The following is a 20,194-nucleotide window of genomic DNA, read 5'->3' on the forward strand; positions in this document are numbered from 1 at the left end:
GAGATAGGTTGTGGCGGTGGTAGAGCGTCGCCGGTTGATAGTGATGCTCCGATAGCTGGGGGCTGTCGGATGTGCCCTTCAACCTCGACAGTAATGGTGTCGGGATCGAATAGGTGGTGGTTTTAAAAAGCCGACGATGGATGGAGAAAACCTAGGTAGTTAAAGTCAATGGTTACCATAATTATATGATATTATTTGTGAAAACTAATTATCAAATTACCTATTTACCTTTATTTATTTATTAATTATTTATTTTTATTTTAAATTTTGATTGACTCACATTTATGCATACAATAACACAATAATTACTTTGAATACCTAAATCTAGCTCATGAAATATATATCTAAAACTAGTTCTTAAATAAAATATCCAATATACATTCTTTAATTGTATATTTGTATATTTAATGTCGAAGGGTTTGTTACATATACACTGCTATTACTTATTATTTTTTTAAACCTCATAAGGGTCAGGTTTACTTTAAAGACAACATAAAAAAAAATTTATGATAAATATATTCATTGAAAAAATTGTGATAATATATACATTTAAATCGAAAATATTGAATCAATCATTCTAAATTCTTAGCTTAAACGTTTTATTTAGATATTATCATTTTAAATGTGAAATTATATTTGTATCATGATATAAAAGAAATCCCAAATAAATCGAAAACATACAAGCAACACAAATTTATATATTTCAAAAAAAAAAAAAAAAAAAAAAATTGTTGCATTTGAACCATATTCGCATAGAATTATCCTTCAATGGGCCCAGTGAAAGTCCAATTTTAACGAAGCAGGGAGTTGAAGTGCTCCAGTCAGTGGTTCTCGACACCTGACGTTGACATTCGAAGCTCCGACGGCTGCCTATCACAAACTCCGATCAACCTATCTCTGCTGCTGTAGGTTTTCATTTGGTCTGGTCTTCAATGGCAGCAATCAGTTTACGGAATCCTGGAATCTCACCGGCACGAAAACCAGATGGCGACCGACGTCTTTCTTCGGCGAAGAACCTTAATGGATCACCACGAAGCTTTTATGAATCCATCAGTTTGAATCAGCAGCAACGTGTTCGGAAATCTGTTTCCTCGTTGGCGGTGAAGTCAATGAAGATCGTTGAACAGAGCCAGGAACCGGCCTTTTCTTCCAATGGTCCTATTTTCCCTGTAAAGCTCACTCTTCATATATCGTCTTAAATGGTTATTCGAATATTCGTCAATGTATATCCTGCTCGCATGTCTAATTTAGAGATTGAAACGTTCTTTTAGGTTTTTGAGTTTTTGAATCTAATCAGGTGTTTGGCATCGATTGATGCGCACTGGTCAATTTATCGTAAAGCTAGGAAACGATTGATTTTGACCTGTTAACATACTAAAGTGAAGAAATCCATAAGATGCAATTACTTGTAGGTACTCAAATTTGAAATTGTTTCCTGCGTAGATAAGTTTTGTAATACACAATCAATGCAAGCTTTTGGTTTGCTATGATTTCTATACTTGATTAGCATATTGTGCAAGGAGCCTTAGCCAGAAGCAAAAACTTTATATGATATATATGTTTGTAGAAAATCTATATCCACATCAAGCTCTTAAATGATTATAACTGTATACGATATCTATTTTCACAAGTACTTAGGAAAACTTGGTTTCTTCTTTTGAGTTTCAGTCTAGTGACAGCAATTTGAGGCAACCTCAGATTTCTCTAGATGTTCAAAGGAAAACAAAGATAGTATGTACAATTGGCCCTTCAACAAGCTCACGTGAAATGATATGGAAGTTAGCAGAAACAGGGATGAATGTAGCACGCCTTAACATGTCACATGGAGATCATGCATCACATCAAAAAACCATTGATATTGTTAAAGAATACAATGCTCAGTTCAATGAAAAAGTCATAGCTATAATGTTGGATACTAAGGTATGCATTCAGTTTACTTTAATGTGAAACAAAATGATTTCATCTTGTTCTTTTTATCTTCCATCTCCAAATTTGGATAAACACAGAATCAAAGTACATATAAATGTATTCCTTCTACTATTTTTCATATGAATCATGTTGCTTCAGGGACCTGAGGTCAGAAGTGGAGATGTAGCTAAACCAATTCTCCTTCATGAAGGGCAAGAATTCAATTTCACTATAAAAAGAGGAGTTAGCACAAATGACACTGTTAGTGTAAATTATGATGGCTTTATAAACGATGTTGAACCTGGTGACATGTTATTGGTTGATGGTAAGATTACCTCATTAACACTTTTAAAAAAGATACAAAATGTTATATAGATATTCAATTGTATAAAGGTACTTTTTTCTTTTCTTGAAGGGGGGATGATGTCATTGGGTGTTAAATCCAAGACTGGAGATTTAGTAAAATGTGAAGTAATTGATGGTGGAGAATTGAAATCAAGGAGGCATCTCAATGTGCGTGGAAAAAGTGCAACTTTGCCTTCAATAACAGGTTTACATTCATCCTATTTTACAATTACTTTGATTGAATTATGAATTTGATTCCATTTACAGATAAAGATTGGGAAGATATAAAGTTTGGAGTGGACAACCAAGTTGATTTCTATGCAGTTTCCTTTGTGAAGGATGCTGAAGTGGTTCATGAGCTGAAAGATTATCTGAAAAGTAAGGTTTCTTTGTAAATTATAAAATATTATTTTCATTCTTTTTATTTTAACTAGAAAATGTTTTATTCTGTAGGATGCAATGCAGATATCCATGTGATTGTAAAAATCGAAAGTGCAGACTCAATAGTCAATCTTCCTTCCATACTTTCTGCATCTGATGGGGTTAGCATTTTAATTTCAATGATTTATATTCTCCTTATGATTATAATATCATTATTAAACTTTAATTATTTATGTATTAAGGCAATGGTTGCACGTGGTGACCTTGGAGCAGAGCTTCCAATTGAAGAAGTTCCTTTATTACAGGTAAAGTTAAATTATTAAACATTAATAATAACCTTGAATATTTGTTGCTAAGTTTACATAATTTCTTATTATTTAAATAGGAAGATATTATTAGAAGGTGTCAAAACTTGCAAAAACCAGTTATAGTAGCAACAAACATGTTAGAAAGCATGATTGATCACCCAACTCCAACAAGAGCTGAAGTTTCTGACATTGCAATAGCAGTAAAACAAGGTGCTGATGCTATCATGCTTTCAGGTGAAACTGCTCATGGAAAGTAAGTTTTTTATTTTATGGATTTATTAATTATTATTTACTCAAAATGTTAACATTTAATTCAAACTTATCTCAGTTTTCCACTAAAAGCTGTGAAAGTTATGCACACTGTGGCATTAAGAATCGAGTCAAGTTCACGAGTCAACTCGAACTCGGTATCTCTTTCTCGTCACTTGGCTTACAAGGTATGCAGTAATCGATGAATATTTGTTTTTTTGGAATGCAAGGGTAAAATGGTCATTAACTTTTGTAGAGCCATATGGGTGAAATATTTGCTTTCCATGCTGCAACAATAGCCAACACTGTTGCTACCCCTATCATTGTGTTCACAAGAACAGGATCAATGGCTGTGATTTTAAGCCATTTTCGCCCTTTCTCAACTATCTTTGCCTTCACAAATGAGTAAGTCCATATTTTCATCTTTCGATAAAATTGAATCACATTGCTATTTAACCCTAAAAAAAAATTATAAATTTGTGCAGAAAAAGAGTTAAGCAGAGATTGATTCTTTATCATGGTGTGATGCCAATTTATATGGAGTTTTCTGATGATGCTGAGGAGACTTTTTCAAGAGCCCTTAATATTTTAGTTGTAAGTAATTTTTTTTTTTCCTTACAATGGTGGTCCCTATAGTTTCATTTTCTTGCAAGTCTGGTCCCTCGCTAGTTTAGTTTAACTTTATTTAAAAATTATAAAACTATTTGGGTGAGGTTGTTTAATAGTTTAAGAATAATTAATATAAAAGGGCAAAAAGGTCTTTTTACAATAACAAAAAATGAATTTACTGTACCTAAAGCAATGTCAATAATTCTTTATGACGATGACAATTTGTAAACTAGTAATTCCAGAAATTAGTGGGGTAGTCTATAACTTTTTTATGTAGCTTTCGATATTTTGTTTTTAATAAAATAAAATAAAAAATAAAAAATTATTCTTTTTTTTTTTTATTTTTATTTTATTTTATCAGGATAAGAAGTTAGTGAAGGAAGGGCAGTATGTTACACTTGTTCAAAGTGGAGCACAACCAATCTGGCGTCAAGAGTCTACTCACCACATACAAGTTCGTATGGTTCAAGGTTGATTTTTTTCATACAAAGTAAACTCTTTATACAAAAAAGGGTGACAAGGGTATTTATGTCTTTTCAACAAACAAGAAACTGGTCCCACCTTTTTGTCTCAATGCCAACTTTCTGGAAATGTCAATTTGTATGATTTGTTTCGAGCTCAAAATTTTCTTTCTTTTGTTTTTTGTAATTGTATATTACATGTAAGAAATGTATGCTGCTCCTATTAATATATGCATATATACTACTACAATGTTCATTTTTGTGTGTAGATGATATTAGTGTAAAAAGGTCTGTATGGATATAAATATAGGCTCTGTCTAGATTAAATGTTAATGGGAAAAAAAAAACAAATTTTTCTATGGTTTACCAAATAATAACTTAAACATGAAATTCTCATTAAGTCAAATAAATATACGTTATTTTAGAACATTTTTGTTGAATAATAATATCTGAAATTACAGATCCTGTCTAACTTTCTTAATCAAAATTGGCTCAATAATTTGTTAATATAAAATTCACAATTGGCAATCTAATATTTTAGTATTTGCAGTTAAAAACTATATATGTAAGGTTATAAACAACAAAAGTACAAAATTTAGGAGGCCAACTTGTTGGACTGCTCATTTAGAGCTGTCAAGTCGAAGTGACCTCTAGAAGATTGAAAGAATGTGATAATTATTTAAAAAAAAAAGGATACTGAAAAAAAACCATAACTTTTGTAGAAATCTGTGAATTTAGGCTTTTGTTGATTTTAGGTTTATTATATCGGATGTTTGTAATTTTTTTTAATTATATATTTTTTTTGTATTTTTGGTTTATTAAAGCCTTACTTGACGGTAATGTTTGTTTTTATTTTTTATTTTTGGTTTATAAAACCCTTTAAGTTTGATATTTTTGTTCATTAAAGCCCCTAAGTTTGATAGAAGTGTTCGATTTTACCAATTAAATAAGCAAAAATGTAAATTTGAAAAAAAAATTGCAAACATTTGGTTTTAATGAACCTTAAACCCACAAAAGAGTAATTTCGTAAAATTTTGCCAAACATAAAGGCTTTTATGTCATTATCCTTAAAAAACATTTGAGATTTAGAACTCAATATAAGTATATGATTGAAAGATTGTGATTATCAAATCTATATGATTAAAGGGTTTAACTAAACTCACTATTAGAAAATGACCAAGTTTTTTGTATATCATGAAAATGATAATATCCGAAATTGGTATTTCGAAATGTATTATATCATCATTTTTCAACCAAATGTCACATTTTAAGTCATTTTATTGTATCTAATTCCCATTAGTTATGCTTCTTTAAAATTTTGCTAGATTTGAGTAAAAAAAATCATTTTCTTGAATTTTCGGATTTGTTCATAGAATTTCAGGTTTGTTTTTTAAATTCTTGAATATGTTTTTTTTTTTCTTTTTTCCTTTTGGTAATCTGGAACGGTCTGTATTGTCAATATGAAATGTAATTTTTATCAAAAAATACTTTAATATGACATAAATTTAGTAAGAAGTGGTAATTTTCTAAAAAAAAAGGATATGGTCATTTTTGTCAATAACATTATTCCTAATGCTTAGTTTAGTTAATATCCTAAAATTAAAAAATTTTGTAATAACCAATTTTATTAAAAAATGGGTTAAGTAGAATGAATATATATATATATATATATATATATATATATATATATATATATATATATATATATATATATATTTTCATTGTTATTAATAATGGTTAGTTTAGTTAATATCCAAGATTTAAACATTGGTAATAACCAATTTTATTAAAAAAAAGGTTAAGTAGAATAGATATATTTTTTAAGAGTAAATTACACGAGTCGTTCATCGTTCAAATGCCAAAATGCATGTTTAGTCTTTATTTTAACTTTAATAATTTCTCATTTGTTATAAACTTGCACGCTTTAACCCCCGTTAGTTTAAATTTGCAGAGTTCGTCGTTTTTCAGATATAAAATGACTATATTACCCTTACTATTTGATTTTTAATTTACCTATAATTTAATTTGTATTTAAAAAAAATTAAATTCCAACTCACCCAACTCCAACCTAAAATCATAACCTAATATATCGCTCTCACTATTTTTCTCTAATCGGCTCACAAAAGCATCAACAACACCACATCTGCCTTTCCACCATTGCCTACCACCGTCAACCATCGCTTATTTTTCTCTAAAAAACGGCGTCTACAACCCACCTTCTTCTCTTTGACTTTCAAGTCGTGTTTGAGAAACACCGTGAGACGTTTGAGGTCGAGTTTAAGAAACATCATCGGACGGACCACAACCCTTATCTCTCTCAGTCTCTATCTATTTATCTATCTCCTCGTGTAATCCCTCTTCTTTGATCTGAGGGTTCTTTAATGTTTTATGCACCTTCATCGTCTCAGATCTAAGATCTTAGGCGTTAGTGGTTTCTGAAATTTTGTACACCTTCATCGTCTCAAATCTAAGATCGTTGCCAGAGATGTGGACCACTACGTACCAACACACACTCAAACATTTACTCTTCTAAGGCTATACGATGTAATGACACTTTTGCTAGCGACAAGCCGATGTGGACAATGTTACCGACGACAAACACCACCTACGAGTCTTTTTGCCGACGATAATTTTTATCTGCATATTATTGCTGATCACTAATGAGTAACGATATGCATTGAGAGACTTGTACAACTAACATCACATAAAATACATTATATGGTAGGCAAAGATGCTACCACACCACACTCATAGACAAAAAATAATAAGAATTGCAAAAGCTTATGTAGCATCTATACAATACCAAATTTTGATAAACCATCACATTGTTTAGCCTAAACAGTAAATTTACGAGAATATATCGCTACTCATAAGGAAATTATGATCAAGATTTACTTGATAATGACTTTTACGTAATGAAAGAAACACAAAGAACAATGTTTTGCAAAAAGCTATATATATATTAACCGAAAATAAAACATGTAAAACTAGTTTTTTATAATATACAACCTGTTATATTTTTGAAAAAAAAAATAACAATAGATCATTGTAGTTGTTTTGAAAAGAGAGTCAAGGTAGAGTCCAAAAACTGATTGATAGGATCCTACTGGATTCCACGTTGGAATACGGTGTACGGGATAAAAACCCAAACCATCCACCGGAAAAACCAAATCCCCCGCCTCTATAAGTATCCCCACCGCCGATCACTTATCAACACAACAACACTCACAACTCTCTTTTCCTTTCGATTCTCAACACTCAACAAACGCCTTAAGGTACGCTCTCTTCTCTTTCTTCAATTCTACAATCTACAATTCTTCTATTTTATGTTTTTAGCTCGTAAATCTTAGATTCGTTTACTTTTCTACAAACTCCGAATCCGTTTGATTGATGAGAATTACTACATTTCTGTGTAAAATTCATTTCATTGTATTCGTTTATGTTTCTGTTTCTGTTTCTCTGTGCTAATCCGAATAAAAGTTCATCGGTTTAAAAGAGAGGATAAGATTTGTTATCATCGAGTTAATTTGGTAAATACATCTGTAAACTGATTTCATTTATGAATAAAACCTAATGTACAGGAGAAGCTTTCTACATTTTATGGATTATAGACATCTTCTAGAAGAGGAAGTTGCGAGGGAATCTCTCATCGCCATTTCAAACGGTGTTGGTGAAGAAATTGTTTATTTACCAGAGTCTGAAAATGGAAACGGCGTAGAAGATGCTACAGTTATCCATAATGCTAAAATCAAGACCATTGAAGATGAACTGATCAGATCAGAATTGATATCAATTGCTGCTTTTGAATCATCGGCGGCTGATAACAACAGTGACGAATCCTGAACTCCTGATGTTTAAATTTTTTTAAATATTATGATACATTCCAAAATCTTAAGATTGTTACTTGACTTTCTAATAGATGGTAACATTTTGCCCTATCATTATCGTAATGAAAATAAGTGTAAAGTATTATGCATATCAATGTTGCAATTTTAATGTGTTAGGCTCGAGCCTACATTTATATAATATATTATATATAATTTTGAATTTTATTTTTATAAATGAAAATAAACAAATATTTAACAAACACTATTTTAGGGAATTAGGTTATATCCTATACGAGCCGAGCCAAGCCGAACCCAAGTCTGTATTATTTTAAACAAGCCGATCTTGAGCTTCGTCTCGTAAACTCGAGCCAAAAAAAGTAAATGAGCCGAACCCGAGCTTGATGAGGTTCGGTTCGGTCTTGACTCGGCTCATTTAAACACATAATCAACAGGGATTAGGACAAAAATCATATGAACAGATTCACGTCGTGGGCACTCCATGAGACAAAACAGTTGGGCCATCCCCCAGTCGTCATGTTGTGGAGACCTCAATACCACGACGTGAGAACTAGGTTTCTCAACTTAACAGATTCAACTCTTAATCTGTTAAGCAACTATTTTTAACGTTCCATAAACCTTCCTATAGCCTAAAACATCACAAAGATCAATGATTTTCAATAATGCATGTCCAATGCAAGTCTATAGCCCAAACCTAGGTTAAAATGGGAGAAAAAGCAAAAACTTCATGCATGGAGTCCAAACCACCATCAAACTTTAGAAATGAGACTTATGCTTATCAAAGGAATTCAATGATTCATAAAGTTGCTAACTTTATGGATTCCATGTGTAACACTCCAAAAATCACAACAAATTTAAAATTTTCAAAACCAACCATGCATCCATTTTGTTTACAAAAATAGTCATTGTTTCAAAAACATTAATTCAAATCAGAGTTTTCTCAAGACCAATAGACATAAAAACAGGAAATGGTGTATGATCACGTCTTTGCCTTCCCACGATCCTATGAAGTACCCGAAGTGATAAACTAAAAATTGTAAGCCAAAAGTTAGTGAGTTCCCCCAAGGTACCAGCACGCAATAACAAACAAGCATACAATCTGAGCAGCCAACCTTACTGAACCGCATCGTAGGGCCTACATCATATCCGAACCGCTCTACGAGCCTTCAACATGACTGCACGCCTTACATGGCCTACAACCTATCCAGACCGATCTACGGGCCGTTGGCCTGACTGGACTGCCTCGCAGGGCATACAACCAATCCGATTGTCCCTGAGTGTCTTGGTTTACAACACGAAGCATGACCGCCTCAACCTAACACAACATGTCGACATAAGCAACAAATAAACATAAACACAGAGCCAACATATATTGATAATCATACAAATCTATTGAACAGCTACAACTATCATACCACTATCCTGACCAAGATAAATAATCTAGTGGGTCGACATTAGTGCCTTCGACCTACGGGCACAGTGAGGAAAACTCGCATATCAGTCTGAATGCAAGCTGAATAAATCTCGGTCCCGAAAATCGGCTCAACGATCGCCTAACCAAAACCAAGGACCTAATCTCAATTAATCAGCTTAAAATACCTCAAATACCCCTAGGTTAATTTGGTCAAAGCTCTGGTGAAAGGTCAAGGTCAACGAGTCAACTTGGTCCATTCAGCTGAGTACGCGGGGCGTACTTAGCTCCTATATTGGGCGTACTCATGCTTTGACCAGAGTCGGACGATTGACCTCGTACGCGCGACGTACGTTGGGTTACGCACGACGTACGCACATAATTCCTTTTTTTCTCAATAAGAGCTTAATGCATTAAGCTTTCACTTCCCAATTTCAGATCCAATGCCAAAATACCATTAAGAGTCATAAAGTTTCCAACTTTATGACTTTGCATGCCCTTCATTAATATTTATGGTTTTGATTTCGAATAAGGGGGAATCAAGGGCGGGAGCGGGCTAAGAAGGCTTGACATTTCCGGGGCGGAGACGAAGAATAGAAAATTTTCGAGGGAATGTAATACACACCTGTCTCGTTTACCTGTTGACATCCAACAAATGCAAATTGGCAAAGAAAAATAATTTAAGCATATAACAATTATAACAATTGACACATGAAATCTGGCAACCATTTGAAAGGCGACTTATTAAAAAAAAACCATTTGAAAGGCGACTTATGAAAAAAAAAAGCACGTAAACATTTGACATCACCTCTCTCTCTCTCTCTCTCTCTCTCTCTCTCTCCCTCGTACTTGGAGGCTGAAGCAGCGGATTATCTGCATTTCATAGAACCCCAATTAATCCTTACAAATCCTCAATCAATATCACTTCTCTCCATTTATCATAAGGAATCCATAATTTCTCTGATAATTCATTAATTCCCAGCAGAAACAATGGATTCACAGCCGAACAACCTCTACGACACCGCGTCTCAGCCGGACACCGGTCACGACGACGCCTATAGATTTCTGGAATTCAACACTCAAGGAGAAGAGGACTTCGATTACCCCGAGTTTCAAGAGCTCTCACAGCCAAATGCCATTCGATCTTCACCATCATCATCGGTATGGCCAACACCATCGGACTCAATCTCCGTCGACGCAACCGCGGCAGTCGATCATCATTCCGACAACAACGCTTCCCCTGTCTCAGAAACTTCGGCCAAGGGTGGTGGTGATAGGGGGAATAATAATCATAATAATCACCTTAACAATCATAACAATGATAACAATAATCAGGCATCTGCGGTTGATGCCCTAGCTGCGGGGATGAGCGGCTTGAATTTTGAAGACACGGGAGACGATGAAGGTTATGAGTACGCAAAAGGGAATTTCATGGAACATGCATGTAGGTATTGCGGGGTGCAGAATCCGGCATGTGTTGTGAGGTGTAACGTTCCCTCGTGTCGTAAGTGGTTCTGTAACTCGAGAGGGAATACTTCTGGCTCTCACATTGTTAATCATTTGGTAAGTCGTAATATCATATGTTCATCTTTTTCTTATTTACATTGATCATGATTTATGATGCGAAGTTTGTAAATCTCCTTTTTTTAGGTTCGAGCTAAACACAAAGAAGTGTGTCTCCATAAAGACAGTCCTCTAGGAGAGACAATTCTCGAATGCTACAATTGTGGGTGTAGAAATGTTTTCCTTCTGGGATTTATTTCAGCGAAGACAGAGAGTGTTGTCGTTCTTCTTTGCAGGGAACCTTGTCTGAATGTGAATGCTTTGAAAGACATGAACTGGGACTTGAGTCAATGGTGTCCACTTATTGATGACAGATGTTTCTTACAGTGGCTTGTTAAGGTTCCATCTGAAACAGAGCAGCTACGTGCAAGACAGATCAGTGCTCAGCAAATTAACAAAGTAGAAGAACTTTGGAAGACAAATCCTGATGCAAGTTTGGAAGATCTTGAGAAACCTGGTGTAGATGATGAACCACAGCCTGTAGTCTTAAAGTATGAAGATGCTTATCAGGTTCTAAAAACATTTTTCAGTATTCACCTTCTTCATGCATTGTTCCAATTCAGTCATCACACTTTAATGTTGCATGTGTGCTCGTGTTTCTAATTGCAGTATCAAAATGTGTTTGCCCCACTTATCAAGCTTGAAGCTGACTATGATAAAGTAAGCAGTATTTCTATTCTTCTTGGTGCAACCTTTATTTAGTTTTGAATTGTTGTATATATTGCTTGACAGATGATGAAAGAATCTCAAAGTAAAGACAATCTCACCATTCGTTGGGATATTGGTCTTAACAAGAAGCGTGTTGCGTATTTTGTTTTCCCAAAGGTGCTTCATATTCTTGATTCACATTTACATCATCAAGTTTATCTTTTTAAGATTATCCAAGTATTTAAAAAAACTGTAGGAAGACAATGAATTGCGCCTTGTACCTGGTGATGAGTTACGTCTCAGGTATTCAGGGGATGCAGCACATCCAGCCTGGCAGTCAGTTGGACATGTGGTACTGGTTTCTTGACTATGTATTTTTTTTTTTAGTTTTCCATGTTAAGATTTTAAAATCCAATAATTGGGTTTTTGTTGTTTTTAGATAAAGTTAACTGCACAAGAAGAGGTAGCACTTGAGCTTCGTGTAAGCCAGGTATTATAAATATCATTATGAATCCTGATAACTTATGATTCTTTTTTTCCATTTGACTATTTGAGCACTAGTTATTAGGGTATTTAACTATTTATTATCTGTAGGGAGTTCCTTGTGATGTGAATCATGGTTTTAGTGTTGACTTTGTATGGAAGAGCACAAGTTTTGACCGGATGCAAGGGGCTATGAAAACTTTTGCAGTCGATGAAACAAGTGTTAGCGGGTGGGTTGCATCATGCATCATGCATCATGTATCATGCCATTATGCATATCAGGATATGAATGTTGTATGCATTTATAAAGGGCTTTATAATATGTTCCTCTTTTGAGTCAGACATTTTATCAAACACTTGGTGTGCACCAAATTTACAGGTATATCTACCATCATCTGTTAGGACATGAGGTTGAGGTTCAAATGGTGCGTAATGCATTGCCACGTCGTTTTGGTGCCCCTGGTCTTCCTGAGCTTAATGCATCTCAAGTAGGTTTTGTTTCTTGCATACTTTTACTTTTTACATGTTTGATTTTGTTGAACTAATAGGTTGTATTATTATTATTATTATTATTATTATTATTATTATTATATAACAAATTAACAATTAAAAATAGGTTTTTGCTGTAAAAAGTGTCCTTCAAAGGCCAATAAGTTTGATTCAAGGGCCACCAGGGACGGGTAAAACCGTCACATCTGCTGCAATTGTTTATCATATGGCTAAACAAGGCCAAGGACAGGTACACATTTCTTGCATGTTTTTCATATGGATAATATGAAATAATGGCATAATGGTAATTTAACTTAAAATCAGGTTCTGGTATGTGCTCCAAGCAATGTGGCTGTAGACCAACTTGCAGAAAAGATAAGTGCCACTGGTTTAAAGGTAACAATGTTTTGTTTGTTTATTAATGATTTTATAAATTATAAGGTATACAGAGTTTCTATTTGTTTATCGTTATGCTGATATTTATTATTTTGTTATAACTAGGTTGTAAGGCTGTGTGCAAAATCAAGGGAAGCTGTGAGTTCACCTGTTGAACATTTGACCCTTCATTATCAGGTTTGCTTTTTTTTCTTTTTATAATGTTGTAAGTTTTATACGTTTATGAATTTTAATATTTGAATTCTATATGTTTTCATTTAAGGTTCGCCATCTTGATACATCTGAAAAGAGTGAACTCCACAAGCTTCAACAATTGAAAGATGAACAAGGTTAGATTTATGAATTTATATTAACCTGGAATTGGGATGATGGATTTTTCTTTTTCTTTTTTGTATTTTTATAATTTATACAGGAGAGTTATCTAGCAGTGATGAGAAGAAATATAAAGCACTAAAACGGGCTACAGAAAGGGAGATATCTCAGAGTGCTGATGTCATCTGTTGCACATGTGTTGGTGCAGGGGACCCACGCTTGGCAAATTTTAGATTCCGCCAGGTTTATTTATTTATTTATTTTTATAAATTGTTCAATGGAACCAAAACAAGTTAAAATTAAACAAGAATATACAATTTCACAATGTAAATGAACTTATATCTTATGTAGGTGCTTATTGATGAATCTACTCAATCCACAGAGCCTGAGTGTCTCATACCTCTTGTTCTTGGGGCAAAACAGGTATATTATATATTATATATATCTGCAAATTTTATATAAATTCTACAATGAAGCTCTTGAACTAATGGATAGATATATATATTTTTTGTTTGTACTAGGTTATCCTTGTTGGCGATCATTGCCAGCTTGGTCCAGTCATCATGTGCAAGAAAGCAGCTCGTGCTGGATTAGCTCAGTCTCTATTTGAAAGACTGGTGCTTCTTGGTGTAAAACCAATTAGATTACAGGTTTTAAAAAAATAATAGTAATATGCATGTGACAAGGGCAAATATGTCTTTTTACAAAACAAAAAAAAATGTTGACTTTTTTTTTTTTTATCTGAAAATTTTCAGGTACAATATCGTATGCATCCATGTCTTTCAGAATTCCCTTCGAATAATTTTTACGAAGGTACCCTTCAAAATGGAGTGACCATAAACGAAAGGCAATCAACAGGCATTGATTTTCCATGGCCTGTCCCAAATCGCCCCATGTTTTTTTATGTCCAGGTAGGCATGACAAGGGCATAATGGTCTTAACGTTCTTTTATTTATGAATTCACTAATTTATTTTGTATTGTAGATGGGACAAGAAGAAATAAGTGCTAGTGGGACATCCTATCTTAATAGAACAGAGGCTGCAAATGTTGAAAAAATAGTCACTACTTTTTTAAAAAGTGGTGTAGTCCCTAGTCAGGTATATATATATATATATACACATGTCTGTATTTTTATAAAAAATGGCATTGATAGGCTATAATTAATTTAAATATTATGCAGATAGGGGTTATAACACCATATGAAGGCCAGCGTGCATATATTGTTAATTACATGTCAAGAAATGGTGCACTTAGGCAGCAGCTTTACAAGGACATTGAGGTAGTTTCACATCTTGCTTTTTCTCATTTTTTTCAGAAATTCATATAACTTATGAGCTTCATCATGTATACTCAGGTTGCAAGTGTGGATTCATTCCAAGGAAGGGAAAAAGATTACATTATTTTGTCATGTGTCAGAAGTAACGAACATCAGGTTGGTTAATATTTTTTTCCCAATAATAACAAATATTTAACCCTCAATAGCAACATACTTACATTTTCTTTATACAAAACAACACATACAGTTTTTACTACCCATTGGTCTGATCTGTATTTAGTTTAGGGTTTAGGGTTTAATGAGATTTTAATTATGGTTTTTTTGTGTGTTTTAGGGTATTGGGTTTCTGAATGATCCACGTAGGCTTAATGTTGCACTTACTCGTGCTCGATATGGTATTGTGATTCTTGGAAATCCAAAAGTTCTTAGTAAACAACCATTATGGAATGGCTTACTCACACACTATAAGGTCATACCCTATAACATCTATGAAAAGACAATAATACCCTTCCCCCCAATTAAACAAAAATCGTCTTTCCTTTTATGTTGAGACCAGGAGCATGAGTGTTTGGTGGAAGGACCTCTCAACAACTTGAAGCAAAGTATGGTTCAATTTCAAAAACCAAAAAAAGTAATAATCAATAATAATAAATTCATAAATTCATTGTTCTTTTTTTTTGTATTTTAAAAAAAAATTATTTACTAGTTGTTTTTCATTTGATTCAGGTATACAATGAGCGGAGGTTTTTCTTTGGTGGTGGGCCCATTGTACCTACTGATAGCTTCGGTTCTGTTGCCTCAACAAATTCCAATGCTGACAGAAGAAACGGTCGTTCTAGAGGTCATAAATTATAAATCATAATTAATGATATTCCAATAATAAAAGTTATATATTTACTCAAATTGGTATTATGGGCAAAAAAATGAAGGACATTGGTTATATTAGTTAAAAGAGTAAATTACATTGCTTATATTTGTGAATACAGGTTCATACATGCCGCCCGGGGCTCCAAATGGTGCTCATAAATCCGGTCTGCATTATCGTGTGCCACCGCCTTATGGTGGTCCTCAGCCTTACGCCATACCAACACGCGGTGCAATTCATGGAGCCGTTGGCGGTGTTTCTCATGTCCCGCCGCCAGGGAACCGTGGTTTCACTGGCGGTGGAGGTGGTCATCTGCCACATCAGCAGCAAGGCTTGGGATCAGGCTCAGGCTCACAGCAAGCAATAGGGTCTGCTTTTAACTTTCCTTCAATGGAAAATCCAAATAGTCAACCATCCCCTGGTGGTCCCTTATCTCAGCCTGGATATGTTTCTAATGTCAGTATTCTTTTTTATTACCATTTTGCCCTTTGTTTCTTTAGAATTTTTTTTATATATATATTTTTTGAAAATTTGGTGCATTTGGTAGATGACTCAGGGGCAAAGCCAGACATATCGTGATGGGTTTTCTGTTGGGGGGATGTCGCAGGTAATTAATTGTACAAGTTTATAAAAATTAAATATAAAATCATAAATATTAAAAAAAGAAAAGAAAAAATGAAACAGGATTTCTTGGGGGATGATTTTAAAAGCCAAGGATCACATGTGGCGTATAATGTTGCTGATTTTTCCACACAAGTAAGTGTCATTAGTCATTACTCATAACATTTTACACAAATTTGATGAATAATTATTATTTTTGTATTTTTATGTAAAAAATAATATAATAATATTTCAGGCTTCTCAAGGTGGATATAGTGTTGAGTATGTGACTCCAGCCACCCAAGGTGGTTTTCCGGGCAATTTTTTAAATCAAAATTCGCAAGCTGGATTTTCTCGATTTGGTAGTGGGAATGATTTCATGTCTCAGGTTTGTTATATTACAGGAAATACTTTATATTTTTGACTTGAATTTTTTTTTTTTTTTTTTTTTTTTAAATTTAGATTATGTGGTTTCTGTTTTTAACAGGAGTACATGTTTACACAAGTTGGATTTAAGGATCCATCTCAAGATGATTCTTCACAGAGCCACTTCACTTCAGCAGCCACCACCACTTCTCTTCAGACACAGGTCAATCTTTCTTTTATAGCATCTTACTTTTATTGTAGCATTGTATTTTTATTTTATTTTATTAATCCACAAATGAATTGGTTGGTGCAGGGTGTGATGAACATGAATCATGTATACTCATCCCAGGGTGGTTTTACACATTACAACTCCCAACCCCTAAATATGCCACCTCAGCAGGGACAGGGACAGGGACACTACAACAGTTAAGAGGAGGTCATGTCATATGAAGAGTTTGTGAATAATGGATATGGATTGATCCATTAATGACTCGTGGCAAATGTCGAATATAACCCTGAAAGAGATTTGAAATGAGAGGCATAATGGTCATGTTGGTGGTGATGTGGCTGATGATACAGGAAGGGATGCTTTCGGGATTTTCTCGTAGTGGAGTGGATGATGGAATTTTACGAGATATATGTGGTAGTGGGTATGTTATGTGCATTGTGTGTGAATTTAGTAATTTGATGTCATGATCATCGATATATGACAAAAAGAAATAGGGTTTGAATGTTTTTTTTTCTTCATTTTGATGAAATCTTGTAGCTTTTATTGCAAGTTAATCATTTTGTTTGTCATAATGTAATAATTATTCAAGTATGTGGGAGTCCTCCCTCAAAATGACCATCTTTTGAATATCAATCACAAAAAAAAAACCTGATCAATTCGTTAAAATTCTTTATAAATGGTTCCAAGTATGAATATTTTCTTTTTTAGATTAACATTTTTTTTTCTTTGTAAAATGAAATAAGTAGGACAAAGAAGACCTTGGTTTATTTATTTATTTATGCTCTCCTTTGAACTCATTCAAATATAAAAGATACTATTCTTTATAGTCGTGACACTCTCACCTTATAGTCGTGACACTCTCCAAGTATGCTCTCTCTTTCTCTTTCAAAAAAAAAGATACTATTCTTTATAGTCGTGACACTTTCACCTTACCTTTGGGGTTGATCTAATGAAATGGATTCTTGGGAAAAAAATGGTTGATCCATGTCATGTTAAATATAAGTTTTGCTGTGTAACACCCATAAAATTCATGCTAAATTTAAATTTTTAAAAACATCTCAAATACAAAGAGTTATTACAATTTTTTTTTTCAAAATAGTTCCATATCAAAGTATTCTAGAAATCCAAATCAAAATATGAGAAAGTGTACGGTCACGTTTTTGCCTTCCCGCGATCATCAGAAGTACTTGAAATAAAATCAACAACTGTAAGCCCGAAGCTTAGTGAGTTTCCCCTAAAATACCAACGCCATATATCATATAAACAAACAGAACAGCCATGCATCTCGAGTCTACAGCGTGACTAGTCCGCCCGCACCGGGCCTTCAGTCCACCTGGTCCACTCTCTGAGTCTACATTATGACTGGACCGCCCGCATCGGGCCTTCAGTCTATCTGGCCCACTCTTCGAGCCTCGACACGTTTGGACCGCCCTCTCGGGGGCTTCAACCTATCCGGACCTCTCACTGGGCCTTCGGCCTGACTATGTGCCCTCTTGGGCCTGTAATCTATTCGGTTCGCCCTGGGTATGTTGGCCTACAACACGAAGCAGGACCCGCCTCAACCCAACCCCATACTAATCAAACAATCATGTACACATAAATATCATACGCTAGCATGTATATAACAAATAATCATACCGATCTAACAGATCACTAACACAACAACCATCCTATAACCAAGATACCGAACTAACCGGTCACTAACATAGCATCATCCTATATACCAAGATACCGACCTAAACCAGGTCACTAACATAATACCATCCTAACTACCAGGATGCAGATCTAGCAGATCAATAAACATATCAAGCGAATACCTGGATACAAATTCGATAAAGGGTCGGCCTTGGTGCCTTAGACCCTGTTGATATAGTGAGGATAACTCACCTCACAAGCAGTACCGAAGTATCGAAAACCTCTGATTGCTGCCTCACCGGAAATCCCAAACTAACACATAATAAATACCAAGTCATTACACAACATAACAATCTTGACGAAGGGTCCACACAATCCATCATGTCCATTCTCTTTATTGGGCCAAGGCCCAATGCCAAGTCCATAACCTTGAAAGTCCTTATGCAAAGCCCATTATTGGTCCAGTTTACCAAATTGGGCCCAACTTCCTAATTGGGCCTAATTCCAATATCCATTATCAAAACTTGGCCCAAAACATTATATTCATAAAGTCCAACAAAGGTCCAAATCTAGTTAGTCCACAAACTGCCCAAAACCCGAATCCCAAATGCCAAAGGCCCAACAGAGGACGTACGCGAAGCGTACTCATCCTGATGTTGACCACCATCAGGTGGTTGACCCAGTATGCTGGGCGTACTTAGATGTTCGCCAAAATCAGAATAAGTGCTTAACGACTTAAGCACTTAAACCCAAACTTCAGATCCAGCGACCAAATGTGCCTAGGACCCATAAAGTCACGAACTTTATCACTTTGGACGTCCAGAAAGCTCTTAATACTTCGTCGTAATCCATTAAGACCTTCTTACTCCATGCATGGGACATCTTAAGCCATTGGAACCTCATTTTTATCACTCAAAACCCCTTCAAGAGTCTGAAAGGACAACTCATTTCGTCCCAATCACATCATACACCATCTTGGGACTTTTTGGGACAAGAAATGGTTCTTTAAAGCAAAAATGGCAAGATCTATACATATATGCATAAAGTTTGAAGCTTTTTACCTTCTGGAGCTTCTAGAGCACAAGCCAACTTCAGATTTACAAGCTTGATCTTCTTCTCCAACTCCTTGATGCAATACCTTCTTCTTAAAACACTCAATAAGCTCAAACACTCAAGGAAATGGATAGGGTTTGGGGAAAACGACTCTAAGTAGTGGAGGCTGGGGCAAGGGAGGGTTTTGTGCTCATAATGTTGCTTATATAGCCCCCAAACTATTAGGGTTTCCTTATGATATGAGTACGCCTAACGTATACAAGTGTACGCCCAGCGTACTAGGGCGCGCCTAGTACGCTCAGCATACCCTTATGTACGCAGGACGTACTCCTCCTGGTCCCAAAATTTAAACTTAGCCCTTTGGCTTTTCATGGCTTTACCCTTCCATCCCCAGGGACTATAAATGAAAAATATTGGGATGTTACATGTTGGCATTGTAAGAACGATCATGAGACTACTGAATGTTATAAGTTGCAGAATAAAGAAAAAAGGAATGCCTCAAATAAATCAAAGGGTAATGATAATTCTGCAAATTTGTGGTAATAATTTCCATGGAGAGATTTTTACTATTGTTGTTAAAGGTGTCGATGATAGATGATAATTGGGTTTTTAATTCAGCTTGCACCACCTCTGGAATGTGTTCTCACAAAGATTGATAGTTCCTGATGCAAAATTAAAGGTGTTTACTATTTTTGATAGTTCTCGATGGAAAGGTGTTAACTATTTTTGAACCATTTTGCAATGCTGAACGAGTTTGTGGT

The 20,194-nt window shown here is 34.7% G+C and overlaps 2 protein-coding genes and 1 long non-coding RNA gene across 4 annotated transcripts; all 3 read left to right on the forward strand.

Moving 5' to 3' along the window:
* The first annotated feature begins 750 nt into the window (after nt 1–750).
* LOC145057096 (pyruvate kinase isozyme G, chloroplastic-like) lies at nt 751–4,517 on the forward strand. Its single transcript, XM_079004867.1, has 12 exons — nt 751–1,169; nt 1,669–1,920; nt 2,068–2,233; nt 2,324–2,458; nt 2,521–2,631; nt 2,707–2,795; nt 2,877–2,939; nt 3,020–3,195; nt 3,271–3,379; nt 3,448–3,596; nt 3,677–3,785; nt 4,162–4,517. Exons 1-12 carry the CDS (start codon nt 933–935, stop codon nt 4,273–4,275), a joined length of 1,710 nt encoding a protein of 569 aa, XP_078860993.1. The 5' UTR covers nt 751–932; the 3' UTR covers nt 4,276–4,517.
* Nucleotides 4,518–7,398: 2,881 nt separating this feature from the next.
* On the forward strand, nt 7,399–8,287 carry LOC145057098 (uncharacterized). Its single transcript, XR_013685967.1, has 2 exons — nt 7,399–7,536; nt 7,843–8,287. It is a non-coding gene; the product is annotated as an uncharacterized LOC145057098 (long non-coding RNA).
* Nucleotides 8,288–10,299: 2,012 nt separating this feature from the next.
* LOC145057099 (regulator of nonsense transcripts 1 homolog) lies at nt 10,300–17,336 on the forward strand. Of its 2 annotated transcripts, XM_079004868.1 has the most exons (28): nt 10,300–11,080; nt 11,168–11,590; nt 11,690–11,740; nt 11,813–11,905; nt 11,985–12,080; nt 12,168–12,218; nt 12,323–12,441; nt 12,591–12,699; nt 12,828–12,950; nt 13,025–13,096; nt 13,202–13,273; nt 13,359–13,425; nt 13,509–13,651; nt 13,760–13,831; nt 13,930–14,058; nt 14,164–14,319; nt 14,393–14,506; nt 14,590–14,688; nt 14,764–14,841; nt 15,020–15,154; nt 15,242–15,316; nt 15,412–15,526; nt 15,672–16,006; nt 16,098–16,157; nt 16,235–16,306; nt 16,407–16,538; nt 16,638–16,739; nt 16,830–17,336. In XM_079004868.1, the coding sequence occupies exons 1-28, from the start codon at nt 10,508–10,510 to the stop codon at nt 16,944–16,946; spliced, it is 3,783 nt and encodes a 1,260-aa protein (XP_078860994.1). In that variant the 5' UTR covers nt 10,300–10,507; the 3' UTR covers nt 16,947–17,336. The 2 variants fall into 2 exon arrangements, with proteins under 2 accessions (XP_078860994.1, XP_078860995.1); XM_079004869.1 differs by lacking the exons at nt 15,020–15,154; nt 15,242–15,316.
* The last annotated feature ends 2,858 nt before the right edge of the window (nt 17,337–20,194 follow it).

Source organism: Lactuca serriola, chromosome 6 (genome assembly GCF_051521515.1).
Source record: "Lactuca serriola cultivar US96UC23 chromosome 6, Lser_US96UC23_V15, whole genome shotgun sequence".
NCBI lineage: Eukaryota > Viridiplantae > Streptophyta > Magnoliopsida > Asterales > Asteraceae > Lactuca > Lactuca serriola.

Bases quoted from the DNA above. Each gene is read 5' to 3' on its own strand.
- LOC145057096 (XM_079004867.1), top strand. From the start codon at position 933: ATGGCAGCAATCAGTTTACGGAATCCTGGAATCTCACCGGCACGAAAA. The intron at 1,921-2,067 runs GTATGCATTCAG...ATGTTGCTTCAG, and splicing joins CTATAATGTTGGATACTAAG to GGACCTGAGGTCAGAAGTGG. The intron at 2,632-2,706 runs GTAAGGTTTCTT...TTTATTCTGTAG, and splicing joins GCTGAAAGATTATCTGAAAA to GATGCAATGCAGATATCCAT.
- LOC145057099 (XM_079004868.1), top strand. From the start codon at position 10,508: ATGGATTCACAGCCGAACAACCTCTACGACACCGCGTCTCAGCCGGAC. The intron at 13,832-13,929 runs GTATATTATATA...TGTTTGTACTAG, and splicing joins TTGTTCTTGGGGCAAAACAG to GTTATCCTTGTTGGCGATCA. The intron at 14,842-15,019 runs GTTGGTTAATAT...TGTGTGTTTTAG, and splicing joins TCAGAAGTAACGAACATCAG to GGTATTGGGTTTCTGAATGA.